Source organism: Phalacrocorax aristotelis, chromosome 25, assembly GCF_949628215.1.
Source record: "Phalacrocorax aristotelis chromosome 25, bGulAri2.1, whole genome shotgun sequence".
In the NCBI taxonomy this organism is placed as follows: Eukaryota; Metazoa; Chordata; class Aves; order Suliformes; family Phalacrocoracidae; genus Phalacrocorax; species Phalacrocorax aristotelis.
The window spans coordinates 975,800-1,000,778 of NC_134300.1; the positions used below are offsets into that span (position 1 = coordinate 975,800).

At 65.8% G+C, this 24,979-nt stretch overlaps 3 protein-coding genes across 4 annotated transcripts; all 3 read left to right on the plus strand.

The window, feature by feature from the left end:
• Positions 1 to 398: 398 nt before the first annotated feature.
• On the plus strand, positions 399 to 3,566 carry PBXIP1 (PBX homeobox interacting protein 1). Its single transcript, XM_075075213.1, has 10 exons — positions 399 to 778; positions 883 to 994; positions 1,078 to 1,145; positions 1,221 to 1,365; positions 1,457 to 1,672; positions 1,740 to 1,763; positions 1,838 to 1,911; positions 2,010 to 2,135; positions 2,232 to 3,235; positions 3,315 to 3,566. Exons 1-10 carry the CDS (start codon positions 719 to 721, stop codon positions 3,370 to 3,372), a joined length of 1,887 nt encoding a protein of 628 aa, XP_074931314.1. The 5' UTR covers positions 399 to 718; the 3' UTR covers positions 3,373 to 3,566.
• Positions 3,567 to 4,215: 649 nt separating this feature from the next.
• On the plus strand, positions 4,216 to 5,775 carry PMVK (phosphomevalonate kinase). Of its 2 annotated transcripts, XM_075075214.1 has the most exons (5): positions 4,216 to 4,327; positions 4,488 to 4,551; positions 4,941 to 5,093; positions 5,162 to 5,291; positions 5,523 to 5,775. In XM_075075214.1, exons 1-5 carry the CDS (start codon positions 4,245 to 4,247, stop codon positions 5,657 to 5,659), a joined length of 567 nt encoding a protein of 188 aa, XP_074931315.1. In that variant the 5' UTR covers positions 4,216 to 4,244; the 3' UTR covers positions 5,660 to 5,775. The 2 variants fall into 2 exon arrangements, with proteins under 2 accessions (XP_074931315.1, XP_074931316.1); XM_075075215.1 differs by lacking the exon at positions 4,488 to 4,551 and having other exon boundaries at positions 4,218 to 4,327.
• Positions 5,776 to 6,711: 936 nt separating this feature from the next.
• Positions 6,712 to 24,557, plus strand: KCNN3 (potassium calcium-activated channel subfamily N member 3). The gene is made up of 8 exons (XM_075075481.1): positions 6,712 to 7,539; positions 10,672 to 10,767; positions 14,257 to 14,675; positions 18,185 to 18,326; positions 20,299 to 20,409; positions 21,756 to 21,883; positions 22,072 to 22,141; positions 22,668 to 24,557. Exons 1-8 carry the CDS (start codon positions 6,823 to 6,825, stop codon positions 22,962 to 22,964), a joined length of 1,980 nt encoding a protein of 659 aa, XP_074931582.1. The 5' UTR covers positions 6,712 to 6,822; the 3' UTR covers positions 22,965 to 24,557.
• Positions 24,558 to 24,979: the final 422 nt, after the last annotated feature.

Consider the following 24,979-nt stretch of genomic DNA (forward strand, 5'->3'; position numbering starts at 1 on the left):
CGCTCCGCTCCCGCCGCGGGGGGGGGGGGGGCGGAGGGGGGTGTCCGGTACCGAAGGGGGCCTCACGTGCCCCCGCCCCGCGCCATCCCATTGGGCCGCCGCGGCCGCCGCCCGCTCCCATTGGCCGTTCGCGTCACGTGTGCGCCCCTTCCCGAGGGCGGCGACCGGCACCGGGGAAAGTTACCGGCGGCTCCGGCGGGAAGGAGTTACCGGGGGGGGGGAGGGAGGGGGAAGAAGTTACGGGCGGGACCGTGGGCGGTGGCGGCACCGGGTACCGCCCGGGCCCGGGGCCGCTTCCCTGGGCCGGGTGGAACCGGGGGTGGGGCCGGGGGGCGCCGGCCCCGGGCCGGGGTTGCGCAGCGGGGCGGCGGGCATGGCGTGATCCCCGCGGGGGTCGGGACGGGCGGCGGACGCTGCCCGTAGATGCCCCTCCCGGTGCCGCCGCCTCCGTGCGGGTCCGCGGCGTCCCCGTGCCCGGCCCCGCGTCCCCGTCCACCTGCCGGGCGGCATCACCCGGCTAAAAATACCCGCCGGCGGCGGCAGCTGGTGCCGGTGGGGGACGCGGGGGGGGGCGGGGGGCTCGGTCTGCACGGGGTCCCCAGCCGCGGCTGGCTCTGGGCACCGCCGCTCCCCCGGACACAGCCCGGCGGTGGTGCCGGGGCCCGGCTCACGTCCGTCGGTCCGTCCGTCTCTGTGCAGGTGCCTCTGGGCCGTCCCCATGGCGGAGAAATCGGACTCGCGGGACTCGGACGGCAGCTGGGTGCTGGCGGGCTGCGAGGTGAGGGCGGGGAGCCCCCCGGGGCCGAGCCCCGCAGCCCCTCGGGGCAGGGGAGGCAGGCGGGGGTGAGGCTGAGTGTCCCCCCCGCCCCCCCGTTCTCCCAGGGTCTGCCTGTTGTCACGGTGGGTCCGGAGCAGGATTTGGAGTCCCACGGGGCTGAGGATGAGGAGCCGGAGGAGGAGGACGAGGAGGAAGGGCCCCAGGACACAGTGACAGGCAGGTGGCAGCCGCAGGGCCGGGACAGACCTGCTGTCCCCCCCTGTTCCACCAGCCCACCGCCATCCTCTGCCTCTCCCCAGCCACGGCCGCCACCGGTGCAGCTGCCTTCCCCGGACAGGCCCAGCACCCTGAGAGCAGCGGGCTGGGGGTAAGCCTGGGCGCCAGGGGTTTGGGGTCCTGCTCCCCATGGGGACGTGTGGCACCCCAGCGCCTGTGTCCGCAGGACCTGGAGGAGTGTTGGGACACCGGGGCCGGGGCAGTGCCCACCTCAGATGTCTCCGCGAAGCCCAGCGTGCCGGACGGCGATGAGCAGGAGGAGCCCGACGCTGCGGCTGAGCCAGGACCCTGCCCTGACACCCCCAAAGCAGGTCAGGCCCTGGCAGGGGATGGGCCCGGGGGGTCCCTGCTGGCAGTGCTGGGGTGCAGAGCCTCTCTGGAGGTCCCCCCGTCCCTCCCCAGGGCCACCAACGGAGGAGGGGAGCTGCACCAGCAGCGACGATGATGTGGAGGGGCTGCGGCGGCGGCAGGGCCACGAGCCCCGTCCCAGCGCCCCCCGTCCCACACCTACCCCACGCTGGGTGACGCCAGACGCCGGTGCCGAGGACGGGCTCAGCATGAGCAAGTACCTGCTGGGCGCCTTGGCGCTGGTGGCCGTGGGACTGCTGATCGTCTCTGGTGAGTGGGGGTCCCAGGGGCAGGGGAGGGGTCCTGGCATCCCTCTCATTGTCCCTTCTTTCCCCAGGTGGCATCTATGACCTAGCAGATGGTGAGTACAGGGACTGTCCTGCCCGGGCAGGGTGCAGCCCCACGGTTGGACAACCCCAGCCGGTTCCTCACCAGGCCCTGTGGAGAGTGTGCTGAGCCGGGACGCGGTGGCTGGGGAGCAGGAGTCGCCGCTGCCCACCGATGGCAGTGTAAGGAGGGGGGACCACAGTGGGGCTCAGGTGCCCTCCCCCAACCTGGCCAAGTGGAGGCGGCGCCCCCAGCACCTCCCATCTTTCTCCTCCCCCAGGACCAGCAGCAGCGGCCCCCCATGTTGGACGCCAGGGACCCCCAGAGTGTGGAGTCCATGAGCCTCCTCCTGGACAAGCTGGCCAAGGAGAACCAGGAGATCCGGCTCATGCAGGCGGAGCTGCAGGTGGGTGAGCGTGGCGGTGCCTGGGGAAGCCTTCGGTTGCTGCGTCCCGGCTTGTACCACCTTGCTTACGCCCCCCAACTCCATCCCCCTGCCCAGGCCCACAAGGAAGAGCTGCACGCCCTGCTGCAGAAGAGCGAGGGTGAGGCAGCAGCAGCCGGGGCGCAGCAGCAGAGCTTGGCTGCCGAGAACGCACGGCTGCGAGCGGCGCTGGAGCGGGAGGCCGCTGCGCTCCGCGACACCCGGGCTGAGCTGCAGCGCCTGCGGGCTACGGGAGCACCGGGCACCCCCGGGGCTGGGCAGCCGGCGGCAGAGCAGCCTCCTGGCGCAAGTGCCGCGGCCCGTGGTGAGGACGCGGTGCGGCGGGAGGGTGCCTGGCAGCATGGCTGGCTGGGTTTGGTGCGGCAGGAGCTGGCGGGTGCCCTGGAGCGGGCGCGGGGCCCCAGGGGTCTTGAGGGGCTTGTGGAAGAGCTGAGTGCCCTGGAGCAGCGCCTGGGCTGGGAGCTGGAGGCAGAGGAGGCCGAGCCCTTCCCCAGGCCCTGGAAGAAGCCATTCAAGGCGGAGAAGGAGAAGCGGCACAAGCAACACGGTGCCAGGGGGGCCCCCCATGAACGGCAGAGGAGGGAGCAGAGCAAACCCCACAGGCACGGGAAGGACCCCCGACCCCACCGGGAGCACAAGCCAGACAAAGCCTGGGGGAAATCATCTCGTGGCCCACCGCAGCATGGCCCCCGCCAGCTGCCCCCGCTCAGCCGGTACCGGGCGCCCCAGGGGTGCTCAGGGGTGGCTGACTGCGCCCGCAAGGAGGGCCGGGAGGTGCTGGGGGCTGTGCTGGAGCCAGTGCAGAAGACGCAGTTTCTGCAGTTGCTCGAGGGCTTCATGGGGCGGCTGGGCTTGGGGGGCCACTTTGGGGGTCTGGCAGCACGGCTGGACGGCGCCTTTGGGGCCGACGGCACCTTCGCCCACGACCGCCTGCGCTTTGTTGACTTCGTGGATGATGTGGAGGAGCTGCTGGAGGAGGTGGCGCGGCGGGAGCGAGGTGACGAGGAGGTGGCTGATGGCTTCGAGGAGTATGTGCTGCGGCACTACACTGGGGAGAGCGGGTGAGCTGGGGTGGGTGGTGCTGGGGGGTCCTGGGGGGGCAAACCCCGGCACCCCATCACGGCCCACTTTCTCTTGCAGCACCGGTGGGAAGGAGCGGGGCCGCAGAGCCACGTGGCAGCGTCGCGCAGCGGGGTAGTGTGGGGTGGGCAACGCCATGGTGTGCCACAAGCTTTTGTCCCGTGTGCCCCCGGGCAGGGGGCTCCCCACGGGCTGGTTTTGGGGGGCTGGGGGCTGCCATCGCACCCCACAGGGCCAGGCAGTGCCCAGTCCCCAAGCAGACACGCTGTGTGATGCTGCACTGCCACCATGCAATAAAGCCACCGCTGGGCAGAGCTGTGTCAATGTGGGGAAAAAGGGGGTGCTGGGGGGGTCAAAGGGGGTGCAGACAGGCAGGGGCTGTGCAAAGGGAGAAGAGAGGGTGCTGGGGGGAATGGGGGAGTCCTGGGGAGGCGATAGGGGACACAGGCTGAAAGGGGGGCGCTGGGGGTGAAGAGGTGGTGCTGGGGGAAAGGGGGGTTCAGAGGAGGAGCGGGGTGCTGTGGGGGAAGGGAGGGTGCTGGGGGAAAGGGGGGTTCAGAGGAGGAGCGGGGTGCTGTGGGGGAAGGGAGGGTGCTGGGGGAAAGGGGGGTTCAGAGGAGGAGCGGGGTGCTGGGGGGAAGGGAGGGTGCTGGGGGAAAGGGGGGTTCAGAGGAGGAGCGGGGTGCTAGGGGGAAGGGAGGGTGCTGGGGGAAAGGGGGGTTCAGAGGAGGAGCGGGGTGCTAGGAGGAAAGAGGGGTGCTGGGGGACAAGGGGGTGCTCTGGGGTGGGCCGGGAGCGCCGGCGGGGTTTTGGGGGGCACCCCCCGCCCCCACACTCGGCGGTGCGCGGCGCTGCGCCGGCCCCGCCCTGCAGGGGGCGCCCTGAGGCGGGCGCCCCGCCCCCCTCCTCGGGCCGTACCACTCGGCTCCTCCGCGGGGGGGAGGAGTCCCGCCGGGGTGGGCGTGGCCGAGGGCGTGGCCGGGCGGGCGGATGGCGGCGCCGCGCGCGGTGCTGCTGCTGAGCGGGAAGAGGAAGTCGGGGAAGGACTTCGTGGCCGAGGAGCTGCGGAGCCGGTACCGGCGGTGGGGGGCGGGGTTTGGGCCGGGGGCGGGGCCGGGGGCGTGGTCTAGCACCGGTACCGGCGCGGGGCGGGGAGGCCGGGACCTGCCCGGGCCGGGCCGGCCGAGCGCGGTGCCGGTGTCGGTGCCGGTGCCGCTGACCCCTCTCCCGCAGGCTGGGTCCCGACGTGTGCACCGTCCTGCGCCTCTCCGGGCCCCTCAAGGAGCAGTACGCCAAGGTACCCCCGCCCACGCCGCGACACGCCACGACATGCCAGGACGTGTCGGGACGTGTCGTGCCGCGTTCTGCCATCCCGTGCTGTGCCGTGCCATATCTTGCCATGCCACGCTGTGCCATCCCGTGTCGAGCTATGCCATGCCGTGCCACACCACACCAAGCCGTCTCAGGACAGGTTGTGCTGTGTCTTGCCGCGCCACGCCACATCTTGCCGTGCCACGCTGAGTTGCGCCACACCTCTCCAAGCCGTGCCACGCTGCGCCACGCCATGCCATGCCATGCCGTGCTGTGCTGAGCCGTGCCGTGCCTTGCCTTGCTATGCCTTGCCGTGCCGTGCCACGCCGTGCCCCATGGCACAGGCTGTGCCTGCTGACCCTCCCCTCCCTGCAGGAGCACGGCCTGGACTTCCAGCGGCTTCTGGATGCCAGCGCCTATAAGGAGATGTACCGGCAGGACATGATCCGCTGGGGCGAGGAGAAGCGCCGCGCTGACCCTGGCTTCTTCTGCAGGACGGTGGTGGAAGGGGCGGCCCAGCCGGTGTGGGTGAGTGGCGGGGGGAATGCGGGGGGCAGGGGGGGCGGGGGGCGGGCGCTGACGGAGCCCCCGTGCAGGTGGTGAGCGACACGCGGCGCCTCTCAGACGTGGAGTGGTTCCGGGACGTCTACGGGGACGTGGTACAGACCGTGCGGGTGGTGGCCACCGAGGAGACGAGGAAGAGGAGGAACTGGGCCTTTGTCACTGGTGAGCGAGGGAGTAAACGCTGCTTCCCCAAGCACGGCGCCAAACCTGCGGCTGCGCTGGCACCGTGGCTGCCCCACGGGCATGGCTCCACTGCCACCATCCCCTGGCTGCAGGAGCCGGAGGAGGCCCCCAAGCTCCTGGGGGGTGAGGCTGTGGCAGGGGGGAAGGACAGATGGACAGATAGATCCTGACCTGCCTTGAGAGCTTCACCTGGGCTCTGCTGCTCCCCAGGGGTGGACGACGCTGAGTCCGAGTGCGGCCTGGACCAGGGAGTGGCCTTCGACTGGGTGATCACCAACGACGGGGACGAGCTGTCCTTGGATGAGCAGCTGGAGACGCTGCTGCGGTCGCTCCGTGCCCAGCTATAGCTTGGGGACCGCATCCCCCTCCGGGGCCTGAGCGTCCCCCTCCCAGGCCTGAGCATCCCCCCTCCCACCTTGCCGTGGCCCTCCCTGTCCTGCAAATAAAGTTCCAACACAGAGAACTGCTGCCACCCAGGGTTGGTGCCGCGCTTCCCTGCGAGGGGACCTTCGTGCGGGGCTGGGGAACACGGGGTTGGGGGACACAGGGGATGCCCCTCTGGCTGCGCCCCTGCCGCCCGTGTGGGCTCCCCAGCTTTCGGGGGGGGGGGGGGGGGGGGCAGAGGTGCAGTTTAATTCCCGCTGCCCGGGCGGGGGGTCACCAGCTGGGTGCTTTGTGGTGTAACAAGCTTCCAGCAGCCAATTCCCTGCGGATTATCCGCTTCCCAAGCAGACGGCTCCTGCCCTAATACCTGCTCCTCTACCACAGCAGCTGGACACGGCTGGGGGGGTCCTGGGGGGCTGCGGGAGTGGGGAGGGGGATTAGGGTCTAATCCCCCACACCCCATCACTGTGGCAGCAATCCACGGGCCCAGCATCGCCGATCCCCCTAGGGGACATCTCCGGGGGGGCTGGGGATGTGGGGTGACCCATCCCCAGCGTGGGAGCACCCGCTCCAGCTGCTGCCCGTAATCTCTAGCCTCCATAAGGGGATTTACCGGGTTTTATGGGGGGGGGAGCCCCTCGAGAGGGGGGCTGGGGGGGGCTATAGGTGGGTGCACGGGGTCCCCCATGGGGTGGTTCGGTCCCCTCTAGGGCCCCACAGGCCCCTCCCTGTGCCGGTGATGGGGGAGCCCGGTGGGCGTGGGGGGTCTCCGGAGGAGGGAGGATGGGTGGAACGGGCGTGGGGTCGCTCGGGACCGGGACCGGGACCGGCTCCGGCGCGCCCCGGTGGACTACAAGTCCCGAACGACCGCGCAGAGACGCAGGAACCGGGGGCGCGGGGGGGGGGAGCGGGGGGGTACGGAGCGGGGAGCGGGCGGGGATGATGTCAGCCTGCGGGGAGCCCCGGCGCGGCCAATGGCGCGGCGGGGCCGGGCCAGCAGCGGCGGCGGCGGCGGGGGCGGCGGCGGCGGCGGGCGCGCGGCGGCGGCGGCGGCGAGCGCGCGGCGCCCATTCATGATCCAGCGCGCGGGGCCGGTGCCCGGGACAGCGGCGCTGGAACCGCCGTTATGGAGACAGCGGGACATCTCCACGATTCGGGCGTGGGGGACCTGGAGGAGGACGGCCGGTATCCCTGCCCCTTACCGGGGGATGAGCGGTCGCCGCCGCCGCCCGCCGCGTTGCCGCCGCTCCAGCACAGCCTGTTGCACTCCTCGCCCGGGTCGTTACGGGCCCCTCCTCCTCCTCCCGCCGCCCCCGCCGCCCTCCACCCTTCCTCCCGCCACGGCAGCCAGCTCAACCTCGGCGACCACCCGGCGGGCTCCGGGGTGGGGAGCGGCAAACACCGGCAGCCCAGCCCGCTGGTGCACCGGCGGGACAGCAACCCCTTCACCGAGATCGCCATGAGCTCCTGCAAGTACAGCGGCGGGGTGATGAAGCCCCTCAGCCGGCTCAGCGCATCCCGCAGGAACCTCATCGAGGCCGAGCCGGAGGCTCAACCCCTGCAGCTCTTCGGTGCCGGCGGACCCCCCGAAATCGTCGTCTCACGCGAGGACAACCACGCGCCCGCCGCCCGTCGCCCCGATCGCCCGCCCGCCCGCCCGGCCCCCGCCGCCTTCGCCAAGGGGCCCAAGCGCAAGGCGCAGAACATCGGCTACAGGCTGGGGCACCGCCGGGCGCTCTTCGAGAAGAGGAAGCGCCTCAGCGACTACGCGCTCATCTTCGGCATGTTCGGCATCGTCGTCATGGTCATCGAGACCGAGCTCTCCTGGGGGCTCTACTCCAAGGTACCGGTGGGTCCAGGGTGGTGGGTGCGGGGCCGTCGGCGCTGGGTGATGCCCAGTGGGGTGAACACAGAAGGGTTTATCCCATCTGGTGTCCCATAGGACCAACATGGAGCCGTTTGCCCCATACGGTGTGGGATGGGGCCACGGGCTGGCTGGAGACCCACCGGGTGGCCCTGGGGCCTTAGGGGGTCGCTGCGGCCGCAGGTGTCGGATGGGGCGAGCACCGGGCCGGGGGCCGCCGGGGCCGCGTGCTGGCTGGTGGGTGCTGGAGCGGGTGCTGCGCCGGGTCCTGGTGGAGCTGCCCCATGTGCCAGCAGCGCCGGTGACTGACCCACCGGGGTCTGCGGTGCCTGGACGGGTGCTCCGCAAGGCACCGTGCCCTCGGTGGCACGGCAGAGCTGAGCCTCCCTCCTCCTCCTCCTCCACACCCCTTTCTTCCATTTTTTTTTCTTTTTTTTCTTTTTTTTTTTCAGGACGGTGTCTTTTATTTATAATTCTCCCCCCCCACGCCCCTTCCAGCTCCTGCTCCCGGGCTGCGCTGGTTGGCAGCAATATGAATAACTCTTTGTATAGACATCTGTCATGTTATTTATACCTATCCAGAGAGGGGAAGGCATCGGCACCCGCGCCGGCAGGGCATGCGTGGCACCCATGGGCGTCAGCGGGATGGCGCTGCCGAGGGGGTTGGGGGGCGGCCGGTGGGGGTCCCCATGCTGCGGTGCCGCCGGCGGAGGGGAAGGAGCTGGGTGGGAAGGGGCTGCTTGCCGCTTCCTGCCATTATCCAGCGCGGGCGGTGGGGAGGGTGGCGCGGGTGGAGGAGGCGACCAGAGCTGGAGCAGGCGGAGGGAGGGAGGGACATGGCTGGGGGTCCTGTGGGCGTGGGGGACCCTGCCGCCTCCACACAGAGGTGCCCGGCTGGCGGCGGGGGGCTCCCGAGCCCCGGCTGCCCACAGCTGCCGGCGTCAGTAGGAGCGCGGGGGCTGCTGGCAGTGGTTCCCTCTGCTCCGGCTGAGGCAGAGGGATGCCTCGGTGCCGAGCCCACATCCCTGACTCCCCCACCGAGGGAGGAGGATGCATTGCTTTGCTTCGCTTCACTTTGCTGCCGGAGCCTCTTCCCCAGCGGTTCCCACTCCCCTTTGGCAGGAACAAGGCCGAACCACCATCCCCCACCTGCTCCTGCTACCTGTTGAGCCGCGGCCACCCTCGCCGGGCTCTCTGGGCCCACGTGCCTGGTGCCGGAGGCGACTGGCCGCCCTTGCCGGGTTGCCGGCAGTGCTGCTGCCACGCTTGCTGGCCCCCAGCAAGCCAAGCTGCTGTGTCAGCTGGGGAAGACCCTGTGAGTCAGCGCTGCCACTGTGCAGCCGCCCGCGGCCCCGGCGCCTGCCCCAGCACTTGCCGCTCGCCGCGATGCTCATGCTGACAACCGCAGGGTGCAGGGGGGTCCCTGGCGCCTGGCGGCCCCGGGCCCCTGGCTGGAGCTGTGGCAGCGGGTGACCGTCTATAAATCCCCCACGGCAGCCCCCAGCGGGAAACCGGAGCTCGCCGGCAGGGATGCGGCCGTGACCAAAGGAGCGCCTGGGGCTGGGGCCGGCAGCTGTCGTGTGGACGGGGATGTCGGTGCTGCCGGCCCTGGCCTGGCTCCAGCTCTGCCCTGTGGCCGGCAGCCGCACCGCCGCGTACTCCCCGTGCCAGAGGGTGCCAGGGCTGAGCCGGAAAGCGCAGATGCGGTGGTCGGGTTTTGCGGGCGCTCTGCCCGTCCCTGGAGTGTGGGCAGGACGGGGCCTCTCCTGCCTCCGGGATGGCACCGCTGCTTCCCAGAGCCACGAGCAGCCTGCGTGGCACAGCTGGGATGAAGCATCCTGCCACCTGCGTGGCACGGGGAGGATGTGTGCCGGGGGTGCCGGGGCGTTGCCGCAGTTTGGCCAAGCACCCCCCCCGTTGTTTGCTGTGGGCGTGGGATCTACCATCAGCTCCTGCTGGGTCTCTCTGGACCCGGTGCTGGCAGGAGGCACGGGTAAACACGGTGGGTGTGCGGCAGGCTTTGCCAGTAACGCTTGCTGCGAGGGCCAGTGGGTCCCTGGAAGGTGCCGCCATGGGGTTCCCAGCTGTAGGGTCCCCGTGCTTCGGGCAGGCAGGATTAGTGCCCCCAGGAAGGGTCTGGCCGGAGCAGCCTTGGCACGAGCCCTGCCCTGGAGTTCGCCTATTAATAGACGTTGTTTGGTCCCTGGCACTTCTCTCAGCACCAGCCATTATATCCACACAATTGCATGGCCGGAGCCAAGTCGTTAACAATGCGCCACTGTGGCAAATAGTCCCTTCTCCGCGTTTAAATACCCCGTGGGGATGGGGAACACCGTGGGGAGGGAGAGGAGTGAGGCTGAAGGCAGCCCAGCCCACTGGAGACCAAAGGATGGGTGTGGCATGTTACAAGCATGCCGGGGGGGGGGGGGGGGGGGGGGGAGGTGTCTCAGTGTGTCATGAGTGTGCCGGGTCTCGGCGTGCTGAGGATGGGGTGGGGGTGTGGGACAGATGCGGTGGCAGAGCAGGTTGGTTTGGAGATAACGCCTTGGCGCGGGGCTGACAGTGCTCAGCGGGTGTCCCGGCACCAGCGGCGCCGGATTGTGGCCGGCAGCAGCATGAGCTTGCTGGCAACTACAATGGGGTCCGAAGGGGAGCCCGTGGGAGGGGCCCCTTCCCAGAGGGCTCCCAGGGAGCAGCCGTTTCGGCCACCAGTGAACCAGGGGCTGGTTTAATTTACATAGGGCTAATTAGCAGGAGGATCTAATTAGACCATCCATTAGGGTGCCATAATATTGGGCTCATGCCGGATGCAGCTGGGGCGCTGGCGTCGCATGTCCCAGTGAGGGGAGGCTGGTAATTACACTTGGCAGAATTGGATTAAAAAAACCTTTTGGAGAAAGTGCCACTCTTGCCCGTGGTGCCAGCGGTACCCTCGCTGCTGTGCCGACCGCTTGGGGTGGGAGCTGGGGCGGCTGAAGTGCCGGTGTGGGAGGGAAGCTGGGGTTGGAGGGGGCAACGTCTCCCTGGGGGTGCAGAGCCCAGCCTCGCGGCCGGCGCTGGCAGGGTCCCACGGCCACGTGCCCCCTAATGCCTGCCCTGCTCTCCTTGCAGGACTCCATGTTCTCCCTGGCCCTGAAATGCCTTATCAGCCTCTCCACCGTCATCCTGCTGGGCCTCATCATTGCCTACCACACACGGGAGGTGCAGGTAGGTCCCGGTGCCATCGGCGCTGAGCGAGGGCCTGCCAGGGTGGGTGGCTGGGGTGGGCTGTGGGGTTTGCCAGCCACGCTGGTGGGATGCGGTACCCGAGCTCACAGCCTGCCTGGAGCCTCCTCCTTCTCCTTGCTGGGGTCTCAGGGGGCAGAGAGGCATCTCGGGGGCAGTGAGGGGTCTGCCCCTGTGCAGGATGCCTGGTGGAGCTGCTGGTGGCTCGGGGAGGCTGCAGCCAGGAAGGGCTTGGACGAGCTGAGGTGCCAAGGAAAGCTGTGAAATCCTTTCCTGATCAGGGCTGCCCACTCTGTTCCTCCCTGCCTGCCCTGGCTTTGCTGGGAAACGAAAGGGCTCCCACTTTGCTCCAGGAAGGCTGCGCTTCCCTGCAGGATCTGGCTTTGGCCCAATGCCAGCGTGTTTTGAGGGTGGGAGGAACAAATCTCCAAGTAAGAGAAGCAGCATCCCGGGAAGGGGTGTGGAAGCACCTGGCCCTGAGTGTGCGGTGTTTTGGTGCACCAAAGATCCCACCTCGTCCCGCTCGAGGCTGGGGGGCTGGAGGCAGGCACCCTGCTCCCTGCCTGCCTCCTACCTGCAGTGGACCTTCCCCAGAGCCACCCCTCCGGCTCAGCCTGCCCGCACGGGGACCGAGTCTGGCGGTGGGTTGCTCAAAGCAAATATTTGAGAGCTCTGGTTTTTGCTAGAACAATATTTACCCCGGGGTGGTGGCGGTTGGGGTCAGCCGGGCAGGCTGTGCCCCGACGCTCGCAGGCTTCCTCCGCTTGTTGTTCTTGGGAGCGGGTTGTGCAAACACAGCGTCCACCCAAGTAGTGCGTGGGCCTTCCCGTCTCTCCCCCCCCGCTCCGCCCGTGGCTGGAGCCAAAATCCCCGCTGCCATCCCTCTGCGGGGCCCCGGTCCCTGAGCACACATGCCGTGTCGGTGCCGAACCTCGCCGCGGTCGGGCTGCGTGGCCTCAGCTGCTCCGCTGGGCTGGTGACACTGGCAGGGAAGGGAATGAGATCGGTTTGACTTGATTTGCTCCAGACAAAGCCGTGCTGGCTGCTGATCGCCCTATTATCTCTTAGGTGCTTTAAAGGGATTGCTGGTAATCCGGCCGGGGATGGAAGCGGGGCTGATGGGGCTGTAAATCCTCAGTTTCTCATCCCTCTTGCCTAATGGGGGGCTGTGCTTGCCCTGCCAGTGCACTGCCAGACCTCCCAAGCCTCCAGGAAAGGCTCGGCAGTGGGTTTGGCCTCTTTCCTCAGTATTAATTGTGTTAATTGCCGAGTCCTTCAGGACATTTGCAGCTCTCCCTGTACCTCGACCTGGGGCTGGGGCATCACTCTGCCTGGGCCCCTGGGTCCAGCTCCTGGGGTCCATCTGTCCCCTCCCCGGCTACCTACACCTGCTGTCACCCGATGGGCTGGGGTGGTGGCGGCCCCCGGGGTGTCTCTGTGCCCATCACCCACCAGCCAGGGCTGCAGGTGAACAAGATCCTCCTGCCTCCCCGCCCAGCTCTGCTTTCTGCCGCAAGGCCACGAGCTGCTGCTAATTGCATGTGTCACTTGCTCTTCGATACGGCTGAGCGTGTGCAGGGAGCTGCCAGCAGCGCCGCCGGGTCCTCGCCCTCCCTGTGCCCACGGGCAGGGGCTGACGCGCTCCCAGTGGCACCAGGCTCGGCGCCCGGGAGATGGCTCTGGGCTGCACCCCGAGGCAGGGTCTGCCGCCGCCGCGGTGCCCCGGGGTGGTGCGGAGTGTGCCGTCCCCTGCCAGCACCGTCTTTATCACCGTGGCACTCGATGGAGCGCAGTGCTGGCGAGGCTGCCAGTTCCAGCCAGGGGGCTTGGGGGGGGGCACAGCCCCCCTCGTCCCTGCCCTCGGGGTGCCCAGGGCTCTCTGTGCATTTAGTTAGGTGAAGCTTTTTCCCCCACGCGGCTTCTTGGTGGCTTCCCTTGCGCTTTGCTTGCCCAGAGCTGCGGTGGCCAAAGCACTTGCTCCTTCCCCTGCTGGAGCTGGTGGTGCTGGGGATGCTGGGGATGCTGGGGATGCCCCGGGTACTGCTGGACCGTGCAGGGGTTTCCATGGAAACCCGCAGTGATGTGCCGCAGGTGCAGGGCTGAGAGGGGCTGGTGCAGGGGGAACCTGCCTGAATCCTCCCTCGCTCCTTCCCTTCCCCGACCTGGCCTGTTGCAAACCACCCACCCACCCAGTCAAAAGGCTCCCTGCCTTTTTCCTCTTGCTAATTTGTTTATTTTTAACACCCTTTTCCAGGAAGGAATGGGCTGTCAGCTTGCTAACTGAGGATCTCCCTTGACAGCTTGGAGCATTTTTATAAACAATTTCTCAAACAAAGCAGCTAAAAGGAGCGGAGCTTTCCAAACAGAAAGGGAGGTGTCCAGGGACGGCCGCTCCGTGAGTCAGTCCTGGCGGCTCTCGCTGTCCCTGGGGAGAGCCCTGTGTGCTGTGCCGTGCTGGCGAGGCGGCTGGCGCAGGTGCACTGGGGCCTCCAGCGGGGCGGGAGGGTTGTTCCCGGGCTCGGAGCCAGCCGGGACCGCGCTCCCACCCACCACCCGAGCTGGAGCTGCCACTAGAGCTCTTGGCCCCTGGGACGATCCGGTGTCCCACCGTGCTTTGCAGGGTCGAGGACACACTGGTGACGGTAGCGCCGGCTGCCACATCCCCCTTGGATCCCTTCCCAGTGGCGTCTTTGCCAAGCACTGCTTATGGAGAGGCCCTGAGTGCATCCCTGCTGCTGTGGGTGACACCAGTGTCCCCGTCGCACCAGGGACAGGCTGATGGCAGCCTCGGGACGGACCCGCCGAGGCAGGATGGGGTGGGTGACCGCCAGGGGTCTGGCGGCATCCTGGAAGGGCCAGCCTGAGCTGCTGTCGCCCCAGCTTCCACAGAGACCCCAACTCCGTTGCCAGCAGTGGGAGAGGAGCGGGTACCCAGGATGAACCGGCAGTTGCTATGACAACTGGATCCCGTCACCGCCAGTGGCTGGGTGTTCTGGCTGTGGTGTTCCCTCCCCAAAAGTTGCCCTGGCACTCAGGGCATGGTGGCTGTTGGTGACATGGGTGCAGCACCGGCAGGGGCAAAGGGGTTGGTGTGGCTTGTGCTGGCGCTCTGCGGCACCACGGCTCGTCCTTCTCTGTGCCCCTGGTGAGGAGGCTGTGCCGGGAGGTGGGCTTCTGCCAGCCGGTGTGCGGGAGCGGGTCAGAGCGAGCTGTCCCCGTACTGTGCCTGGGCGTGTGCTTGAGGCCGGGCACCCTAAAGCTTTCTGTGGTGTCCCCAGCGCCATAACCGTCCCCTGGATACCCAGGCAGAGCAGCAGAGGGGATGGCAAAGGCTCATTACCACCTTTTCCTTCCCCAGCCCTCCTGGCTGTGGGGCTCTGGCATTGGTCCCCCCCGCTGCCCGTGGTGGGATGCTGGTGAGGCAGGGTTGGCCAGGGCCACTGGTAACCGTCTGGTTTTGCATCCCGGTAGCTCTTTGTGATCGACAATGGAGCCGACGACTGGCGGATAGCGATGACATATGAGCGCATCCTCTACATCAGCCTGGAGATGCTGGTTTGTGCCATACACCCCATCCCTGGGGAGTACAAATTTTTCTGGACAGCCCGCTTGGCTTTCTCCTACACGCCTTCTCGGGCAGAGGCGGACGTGGACATCATCCTGTCCATCCCCATGTTCCTGCGCCTCTACCTGATCGCTCGGGTGATGCTGCTGCACAGCAAGCTCTTCACTGACGCCTCCTCACGCAGCATCGGGGCACTCAACAAGATCAATTTCAACACCCGCTTCGTCATGAAGACTCTCATGACCATCTGCCCTGGGACGGTGCTGCTGGTCTTCAGCATTTCCCTCTGGATCATCGCTGCATGGACAGTCCGGGTGTGCGAGAGGTGAGAGGGGCTGGGGCTGAGGGGGGGGTTCAGGGTGTTCGGCAGAGCTGCGGTGTCCCGGTGCCCCGTGGGAGGGATGCAGATCTGGGGGTTCAGCAGCCATGGGTTCCCCCTGACAAGCTCCCAACCCAGGCAGGAGGCAGAGGCAGGGACAGCCCTGTCCTTGCAGCACAGTGCCAGGGACAGGCAGGGCTCCCCTGCGAGGGGACTGTGTGGTACCACCCAGCATGGGAACCCCGGGAGAGTGGGAGGGGGATGCGGGGCGCAGCAGGAGCTGGGATGGATGTCCACGGGGAGAGGCCGGAGGTGCTGTGAGGCTGGTGAGTGGCAGCGCCTGGCTCAGGCTCTGGTGTTGCTGCGAGCAACTGCCATGACAACACTGCGGTGACAAACCCACTGCCAGATAGCATCACGACGGCATCGGCATGCCCGGCGCGGGGGGTTGCTGTGGCGACAGGCACCAGTGGGTACCGCTGCGCCTCCATCTCTCAGGGATGTGCCGGCACCCCTTTGTCCCCTGAGGAGAACCGGGGGGCTGTGGTGGGGCACCCCACGTGCTGTGCCAGAGGGGTTTCTCCCCGGCCGTGGTGCAAGGTGCCAGCGGCGCCCGTCCATCCTGGGGCAGGGAGGGCAAGTGTCCTGTGTCCTGTCCTAGCGTGGGTCCATCCCCATCCCGAGGAGGCTGAGCACGATGCCGTGCTGCCAACAAAGCATGGCTAGTTGCCCCGGAGGGCTCTTGGAGCCCCGGCTGGTCTGCAGGAAAGTGCCCAAGACAAGGGCGTGTTATGATTTGGTGTCCGGGGATTAGATGAATCGCATGAATTCCCTTTAAGTTTTTGTTGGCAGCTTCGTGCCATCCTCACAACTGAGGTGCGAGGGATCGCACCCGCTGGCACCCTGGGGTCCCCTGGGACACCCAGCTCGCTTCTGGACACTTGCAAGGTGGGAGGAAGGCCACTGCTCCTCTTCCCAGGGTGGCACCCCTCGTGCTGGTCGCCCCATGAAGGGGAATTAGAGCAGCTTTAAGTACCATGGCGGTAAAGCGGAGCAGCATGCTGAGATTTTACAAGCTTTTACAGGTTGCATTTGCCTTCCTGTCTCCCTTAACGATGCTCTCAGGATGTGCTGGATGGTCGTGCGCTGCTTAATTGTGTTTGGGAGATTTTTATTTGTGCCTCCTAAAAGGGGAGCGGGTGGACAGGCTCCCGGGGGACACGCAGGGGGTTGATTCTGCACCTGAGGGGCTTAGGCTGGAAAATGCAATGTAAATAAAGAACCATTAGGGACAAAAACAAAATACAAATGACGCAGATGAGGTGCTGCATATCACCGGCACCGCAGCTGCTGTGAGCTACCGCTACCTCCCTCTGTCTACAGAGCAGCAGATGCTAACCCGGGTGGGGTCCTGGCCAGGCTGGGCATCCACCGACCTGGGGGGATGCAGGACCCCTGGGACATGCTCCATGCCCGAGGGATGCACTGGCCCTGGGTGCCGCAAGGGCCACCCAGGAAGTGTCCCCGTGTCCCTACCGATGGCAGGCTGCCGCACTGGTGCTGGAAACCAGTTTGCTGTGGCTTGCGGGGCCATCCCCAACCAGCACCCGCACGGTGCTGGCTGTGCCACTCCGAGACGTGGTCCCTGGGCTGGGGTGGCTGAGCTGTGGCACGTCCCCTCGGCACCGTGGGCTGCTCCAGTGGCCGTGGGCGCAGCATTGCTGCCGGGCATCCTCCCGTGCACGCCGGGGGGCCGCAGCTCTCCGAAGGCAGCGAGTCGCTTAGCAACCTCGCCCGCTTGCCCGGCCACCGCGCAGAGCCGCCTGCGGTGCCAGCAGCGCTGCCAGCCCTGCCCGCCGACGGCGCGCACATGTGCATGCACGTGCGGCCGGCCCCGCTCCCTGGGGTGAGGGTGCAGCCAGCCCCGAGCTCCCCACCGGTGCTGCCCAAACCGATGGGGTCAGCGCAGTCGAGCCAGTGCTGCCGCAGCGTCCTGGCGTGGGGATGCTCTGCTCAGCGGTGGTGTAGCGTGGGACTGGAGCGATGCTCAGGGCAGCCCTGCGGGCAGGGGGTAGCCGTGCCCTTGGTGGGGGCAGAGGGACAAGGGGATGGCGGTGCTGGGGGTCTAACCGATTGCCGCAGCCCTTGGCGTGAGCGGGAGGCCCCTCTTACTGCCCGCGCCAGCCAGGGCGCGTGCCAGCCCCCCCTGTTTATCAGCTCCTTCTGCTCAAAGTGCTTCTTGGAAGAGAAAACGTCTGTCTGTCGCTGCGCCGTAACCCCCTTCCGCAGCACGATGCTCCCGGGGTCGTCCCCGCAGCTCGAGAGCTCACATCCTGCGGGACAGGCTGGGCTCAGCCTTTCCCAGGGGACCACGCCGGGGGGGGGCGGTGGTGCCACTGCTGGCACTAGGGTTCTGGGGAGCCCCACTGTGGCCATGGCGATGAGCTCCAGCTCCCCTGGCCAGCGCTGCCTGGAGCGCGGCAGTGGCTCTTGCCGTGGCTGAGGGCGCTTTCTCGTGTGCCAGGATCTCATTCAAAGTCTCCGGTTACTTGGGGGGAAAAAACATTTCAGAAGAGGAGAAAACCCAACTGCTCTGGGAACAAGGAGCTAGGATGAACCAAGAGGGGATTGCCAAAAGCTCCATCTGCTTTCCCTCTAATGATTTCGTGAGGAGGCTGGGAGAAGCCTGCTGGGGAGAGGGATACGTGCAGGCAGGAGGGCGACCGTCCTGCCCGTGGCAGGGCGAAGGTGCTGCCTTCCCCTGCCCACCCCGGGGCTTGGGGATGAGCCCTGCTGAGGGCTGGGCCAGCCCCTGCTCTGCTGCCAGGAGCCAGCGCCACATCCCCTGGGGAGCATCGCTGTGTAGCCCTGGGGAGCTGGAGGCAGCTGGGGCCCCTGCTTGCATGTTCGCCGGAAGAGCCACAGCCGGCTGCCGGGCCGGCCAGGACGGTCACTGACCTTGCAGCTCGGCAGGGACATGGCCATGGAAAGTTTGCAGCATCCCCGAAGCTGCGGCCGCTCCATGTGCTTTGTATCGAGTGTGTGAGCCATTCCCGCGCGCCGCCCGAGAGCCAAGTGCGTCCCGGGTGGCGCAGGGTGAGCAGGCTCAGCCCAAGCCGTGCAGCGGGGGGATGCAGAGGGGAGGACACACGTGGCGAGCTGGTGCGGTTGGGGGCTTTGCAGAGCCACAGCTGTTTCTCCCATCAGGCGGCTCTCACTGCCACACCACGTTGTACCAGGGATGCAGCAGGCAGGACCGGGATGTGGTGACAGGTCTGACCAAAAGCAGAGCCCTTTCCATTGAGTTTTCGCTCTGATTTTGTCCATGTGGGTTTTCCTCTGCCAGAAATTATGCAACTGCTGCTGTGGGACATCCAGCTGCGTTATTAATCCCTATTCCCTATTGCACAGCACAGACTTGTGCCAGAGGAGCCACCATGCCAAGGTGCCCCCGTTGCTCCCCGCAGCCATCCCCATCCCCTGCCGTGATGCTGATGCCTGTGTCTCCTTGGCAGGTACCACGACCAGCAGGACGTAACCAGCAACTTCCTGGGTGCCATGTGGCTCATCTCCATCACCTTCCTCTCCATCGGCTACGGCGACATGGTCCCGCACACCTACTGTGGGAAGGGTGTCTGCCTGCTCACCGGCATCATGGTAAGGGCCGTGCTGAGCCAGCCGCCCATCGTGCGGGCTCTGCCTGTCCCCGCTGCGGTAGCAGGGCGGCCAGATTTTATGGGGACCGGCTTCCTGGCTGGCTTGTCCATGCGTGACACGTAACAGCTTCGGCTCCCAGGTCTTGCAGCCTGGAAAGCTGACAGCTGTAATTGCAATTACTGTAAGCATGGTAATTAGCAGGATGTGGTGGTTTGGTGAAGGAGGTGATGGTGCAGGCTGGGTGCATGCCTGGAGGGTGCTGCAGTTCCCATGGGGCACAATGTGGGAGTCCAGCCAGTCCCTGTGGTCCCTGCTGGTGAATTTGGGGTGGATTTAGACCTGTGTTCAGCAAGGGAGGAGGGAGCTGGCCTGCGCTGGGGTCGGGGATGTCCCCAGGGAGCAGAGCGGCCCCTGAGCATCCCTTGGCCATCCCTGCTTACGCAGCCTGGCTTCCATCACCCGGAGAGATCCCAAATGCTGCCACCTCCCACCGAGAGCTGGGACCAGCTGGGAGCCCTCCACCCCCCACGCTCTCACCGGCATTACCGCTCTCTGCAGCTTTGTTTCCTCATGGCCAGAAGGTCACTGGCCTCTGGGGCCTCTGGTGTACCTGCTCCAAGGCGCCCGTGAGATGTCCCAGCTTGTGGGGCTTTCCAGCCAGGGCAGCCGAAGGAGCGGCCAGGGGCCCTGCGGTCACGGCTCCTCCATGATGGACCCCAGCCCCCAGCCCCCTGGCACCGCCCACCTCAGCCCCAGGCGCTGGGGATGGAGCCGTCCCTATCCCCCCTTCCCAGCTCGGGCAGCCTGAGCTGGCACCCGGCACCGGCCGGGCTCATCTCTGCCGCTCTGTGCCTCTCAAGAGCTGTCGGGGCTCCACCAGCAGGTATTAATTTTGTACGATCTGCAAGTCTTTGATCTGCCTCATATGAGGTCAGGCACCAGCGAGGCTGATGCTGGTGGTAGGAGCCAAGCAAGGGAGAAATCCCTACTGTGGGGCAGGGGGGGAGCGGGCGGCATTTCCCAGCAGCCCAGGGCAGGGCAGCAGCTGCTGGCTCAGCTGAGGGGGTCCCGGTGCCGGAGGCTCCCAGAGCTCCCCCACAGCCGGTGGTTACTTTGAACCGAGGCACCATCTGGCAAGGTGTGCTCCCCTCCCGGCACCCTGCCCTGCCAGGGATGGGGACCCCTGTGACCGCTGGGGGTCCCCGAGCCACGGCACCGGGGGCGGCTGCCCCGCCGGGAAGAGAGAAGCAGTGGGAGCCAAGAGCACACAGTGGGACCTTCAGGGATGCTAACAGATTCAGCTCAGAGCATGATGTTAATTAATGACTCTTTAATAAATTAAGGAGCATTTGCCAGGATCGTGGGCCTCTGCCAGAGTGCCGGGAGGGGGGAGCGGCTCATCTGGTCCGGGCAGCGGCAGGCAGAGCACAGGAGCACCGCAGGGAGCGGAGGCTTGGCACCTTTGCTTCCCAAAGACAAATACGTGCCGGAGATGACGGCTACTGTGCCGATCTGTCCCTAATCGCCGGGATAAGCGAGCTCCCAGCTGTCGCTGTTGGGAGAGGCAGTGATTAATGGGGTCCTCATTCAGGGGACCCCATTCCCTGCTCTCCCCCAGGTCACCCACTGCTTCCCCACTGCTCTCCCACTTCAGACCCCTCTCCGGAGCAGGGGGCTCCACATCCCACAAGGCACCGGCATAGGGCAGGTGCCCGGCCCACGGTGGCACCAGTAAGCAGACTTAGCCTGGCTCACCACTGATCACCGATGACCTGTAAATCAGCCCCAGCCCCTCCTGTTAATTACCCAGCACATCAGCAGCAGCTCAAGGACACCCAGGCTCTCCTTTTTAGGCTGATGTGGGTCAGGGGCCATGGAGCTTTGGTTAATTAGGGGTACGATGGCGATGGTGGGAGTGTATGAGGGTGCTGGAGGGTGACAAACCGTTTCCCTGACTGATGTCCCTGTGCAGGGCGCTGGCTGCACGGCACTGGTGGTGGCCGTGGTGGCCAGGAAGCTGGAGCTCACCAAAGCCGAGAAGCACGTCCACAACTTCATGATGGACACACAGCTGACGAAGCGGGTAAGGTGCCGAGGGGGGTGGCGGGAGTTGAGGATGCCGAGTACCGCAGTGGGAGGAAGGTGTTGGCACCCCTGGGTGCATGTCCCCTGGGTACCACGGTGGGAGGGAGGTGTCTGAGTGCCTCGGATGCAGCGCAGGCACAACTGTTCCGGTGAAAGCCAATAGCACCAGCTCTGTATCAGGGATTTAGGCAATGCAGGATGCTCGGCCGCACCCGCGAGAGGAAAAGCCCATGTTTTTTTTTTCCCCTGGGAGGATGCAGACTCTCTCCTCTTGCAGAGCATGATCTCACATAGCTCGGTGTCAGGAAGACAACCGAATTTCAGTGATTCAGCGCCTCGCCTGACGCAGACGCGAGCTGTGCCGTGAGGCTCCTGCAGTTTCCATCCTCGAGGAAGGACCCAGAGGCCGCGGCTGCGGTGGGGGGACCCGCGGGGTCGCTGGTTGTGCCAGGGTCCTGTGTCACATCCCTGGCAGTGTGCGGGGGCTGCAGGAGGTTTCTGGTCTCAACAGCCTCGTCGCGGCAAAGCATCACCTGACAGCGCTGCGTGGTGTAATGGGCTCTGCACACCCGTGGCAGGAGTGGTATTTTTATATAGGGGACGGTGGCAAAGCAGGTGTCAGCACAGCCCTTGGAAGCGCAATCTCCCCATGCTGGGATGTGGCCAGGGAACCCCACTTTATGCAGAGAGCAGAGCCCTGGGGAGAGCTGCGTGCCGGCAGGAGCCCTGGTGCCCTGGGGATAGTCAGGGGGCCTCGGCATGGCCGGGCCAGGAAAGCAAACAGCTGGTCGGCCCCGCTCCCCTGGCCGTGGATACAGATCTGCAGGCTCCGCGCCAGGCAGGCGGCAGCCAATTCATCCTGGAGTGAGCAGCAGAGCCGTGGTTTAGCTGGGGAGCCTGCGGAAGCTGTGTCCTCGTGCTGGCAGCCCAGCCGGGACCTGCCAAGAGTGGCAGATGGATGCGGGAATCGAGAAAAACTTTGGGATATTTTTTTCTTTCTCTTGAGGCTTAGGGTACAGCTTCATGCGTGGGCGAGGAGCCTGGTGGTGGAGCATTGGCGCAGGGTAGGATGGGGATGTGGGCATGCCAGGGGCCAAGACCCACTGCTCGGTGTGGCCAGCTCTACCTGCCCTTGCTCCTGTCCAAGGTGCCCGTGACTCCTTGAAAGGCGCAGGAGCGGAGCCAAGCACCTCGCTCCAGCTGGGGCGAGTCAAGTGCTCTTGCAGCACTGGCTTGTGAACCGGTGGCTCCCGGCAAAGCCAGACCGGGGTGTCTGTGAAACCCCACGTCCTGCGTGCCGGTGCAGCCGGGGCCGGTGACCTGCAGCCAACTCTATTCTTGCAGATCAAGAACGCGGCAGCCAACGTCCTGCGGGAAACGTGGCTCATCTATAAGCACACCAAGCTGCTGAAGAAGATCGACCATGCCAAAGTCAGGAAGCATCAGAGGAAGTTCCTACAAGCCATTCACCAGTAAGGGGCCGCGCACCAGGCAGGAGGGCTGGGGGGGATGCTGAGCTTCAGCCCTGGAGGGAATCGTGGTCCAGCCCCTGCTAGGGGCATGGGGGCGATTTCCCGTGGCCATGGATGCGGGCAGGTCTCCAGCTGCCGTTTGCAATTGGGAAGGAAGTGCAGCCGTGTTGCTCTTTCCTTCTCCCCAGGTTGCGGAGTGTGAAGATGGAGCAGAGGAAGCTGAGCGACCAAGCCAACACCCTGGTCGACCTCTCGAAGGCAAGTTCCTGCAGCGACCTGGTTGGCTTGGCCAGGCTGTCCAAGTGTTTCTTTGCACTTGGAAAAACTAAAGTGGACCAGTCTGACTGCAAAATGCTCTGAGTCGGTAGAAGTCAGCTGGGAATAGCTGCTGTGGTGTGGCTGCCCTTGCAAGGCAGGAGGAGAAACACAGACACAAGCCAGGGACTGGTGGGGGGTGGTCACCCTGCTTCCAGGAAGGGTCTTTGCTCCCTGCACCCCCCTATGCAGCCCCAGCCAGGGGTACCATTGCTTGGCAGCATGGGGCCGGCTGCCTCTTTCCCCTCTGCCTGCACAGAGGCAGGATTTCCTCAGTTTAATGTCCCGGGGTGAGCCAAGCTGAGTCACGGTGCCCTGAGAGCATCCAGAATGGGCTGAGACAAGGCAGCTCTCAGGGCTTTGCTCACAGGAAGGGGTTAAAGGGCTCAGTACTGCCAGCAGCAGTGGCACTAACCCCTCCAGCCACGGCACTAACCTGACCACTCTCCCCTCTGTCCCCTCCCCGTAGATGCAGAACGTGATGTACGATCTCATCACCGAGCTCAACGACCGCAGCGAGGACCTGGAGAAGCAGATCGGCAGCCTGGAGTCCAAGCTGGAGCAGCTCAGCACTAGCTTCAACTCCCTGCCCCTGCTGATGGCCGACATGCTGCGCCAGCAGCAGCAGCGCCTGCTCGCCGCCGTCCTGGAGGCGCGGGGGGTCGGCGTGCCGGTGGGCACCCCCCAAACTCCTCTCTCCGAGAGCCCCATCGGCGTCAGCTCCACCTCCTTCCCCACCCCTTACACAAGCTCAAGCAGCTGCTAAAACGCAGCCCCTCAGCCCCCCCCATGGACAGGGGAAGCGTTTCCGCGCAGGTCCCAAGGTCTCCACGGACTTTCTTCTGGTCTTCAAACCGCCGCAGGACCCTTTGGCCGGAGCCGGTAGGACCAGCAGTGCCGAGCGATGCTCGGAGCTTTGCCAACGCCTTGGTATCGGGAATCGCATCCCCGTTCAGGTGCCTCTACACGTGGTGAAGGAAGGGGACGGGAGGCGACGCCTCGGGCGAGCCTGCGCCGCGGCGTCCGGTGGCGGACGGAAAAACCCACGCTCAATCTCAGGTCTTCACATTTGAAAACAAAACAACAAGTCAGAAGCACTGAAGCAATGGAGACACCAGAGGGAGAGTTTTCCTCCCCTGCGTGGACCCCACCGGGGGCCGGGGTTCTCCCCTCGCCCCCTGCCCCTCTCACTGTCGCAAAGCCCTGCCGGGCAGAAGCCAACGTGGTGGTTTGTTGCACAGGCTCTGACCTACGCTGCCCACGCTCCATCCAATCTCCTTACTGGGACCCACATGAACCCCTGCCTCGCATTGCCGGGTGGGTGATGGTGTCCGGCCGTAACCTGCCTGGGGGGTTCTCCGGAGCCGTGAGTGTTTTCTGCCTGGGCAGAACAAGGGACGCTTCTTCTTTCTGGTCCTTGGTGTCATATTCTGCCTGCAGACACGCGCTGGAGCCGGGAAAGCAGTGCCTAAAGCTTGCGGGGATGCGGGGCCGGGCAGGGCTGCCCCCAGCCGATGCGGCGATGGCTGATGACAGGGCTGGCGGGCCAGCCCAGGTACTGGGGGGGGGGGGGCCTCCAGGTGCTCATATCGCCGCCCACCCAGGAGCCCCCCGAGCATTTTGGGAAGCCACCAGGCTCTTTATGGCGGCCGCAGAACTGCCGGATGAAAAAACCCATCGGCTACAACCGCCTCCGCTCGCGCTGGGAACGTCCACGCTCGAGCCCAGCCAGCGGCGCCGAATCCGCCGGGGTCGAGCGAGGCCTCGGCAGCGAGTGATGTAGTTGCAGGGGCAGGCGCTTCATCTGTTTAAAACAAAGCCCATCGCCTTTGTGCCGCTTCTGCTGGGTTTGGTGGGGATGAGCAGCACCATCCGGCGCCGTCTCGGCAATGGCACGGTGCTCGGCGTTAGCCGCCGCCCGTGCCTGCCAAAGCGCTGCCCCTCGTGCTTTTTTTTGCCGGCGTTCAGCTTCCTGAGGTACTCCAGGGCATCACCTGGCTACTTCTTGAACCAGCCATTTTTTATTCTTTTTTCACCGTTTCCCTCTTTTCCTTCCCCAGTTCTGCCCCGGAGTCCTGTTGGGGCTCTGCTGGGTCCTTACGTGGAGGCCTGCCCGCTGCTGCCGGGCTCCAGCTTTGGGGCTGGTATTTGCTGCTTTCAATGAAAACTCAGCAGAGGCTATTTATATATTTTTAAACAGATGAAGTAACCATGTAATTACTCCGCGATATTAATTACACCTCACCCAGCAGTGTCAGTAATTGTAATCAAAGTCACTGTGTTACTCCAGGTATACTCAGCCTGTAATCTTCTCCTTTGTAACTCTTTCCCTTCCATAAATAACGCTGGATTTCGTGCACATGTAGGCAGGGACATATCAGCCCGATGCTGAGGAATTTCTGTGCAAAACTCCACTTGCTGCCGGTGGTAGGTGATTTACAACTTGTGCCCTGCAATTAAACTTACGTAGAAAACAAGCGCTAGTTAGCGAGGAGCGCTTCCCCGCCCTGCCAGCCCCAGCCAGTGGCAGGAGGAGGAGGAGGAGGAAGGCTGCAAGGCGACAGCGGGAGTGCTGCAAAATGAGCTCCCAGTGCTGCAGAGGGGATTGTGCTGAGCCCGTTGGTAGCAGGGTAGTGAGCCATGGTTGTTTCCATCGCATTCAGGGAGGAGAGGAGGTACGTGGTGATTGCTGCCAGCCTTTTCTGGTCCTCGGCCGGCAGGAGATACTTGGCTTCTGGGAATGAGCTGCTCTTCCCCTCTTCCAAGCTCTTGTCATTAGTG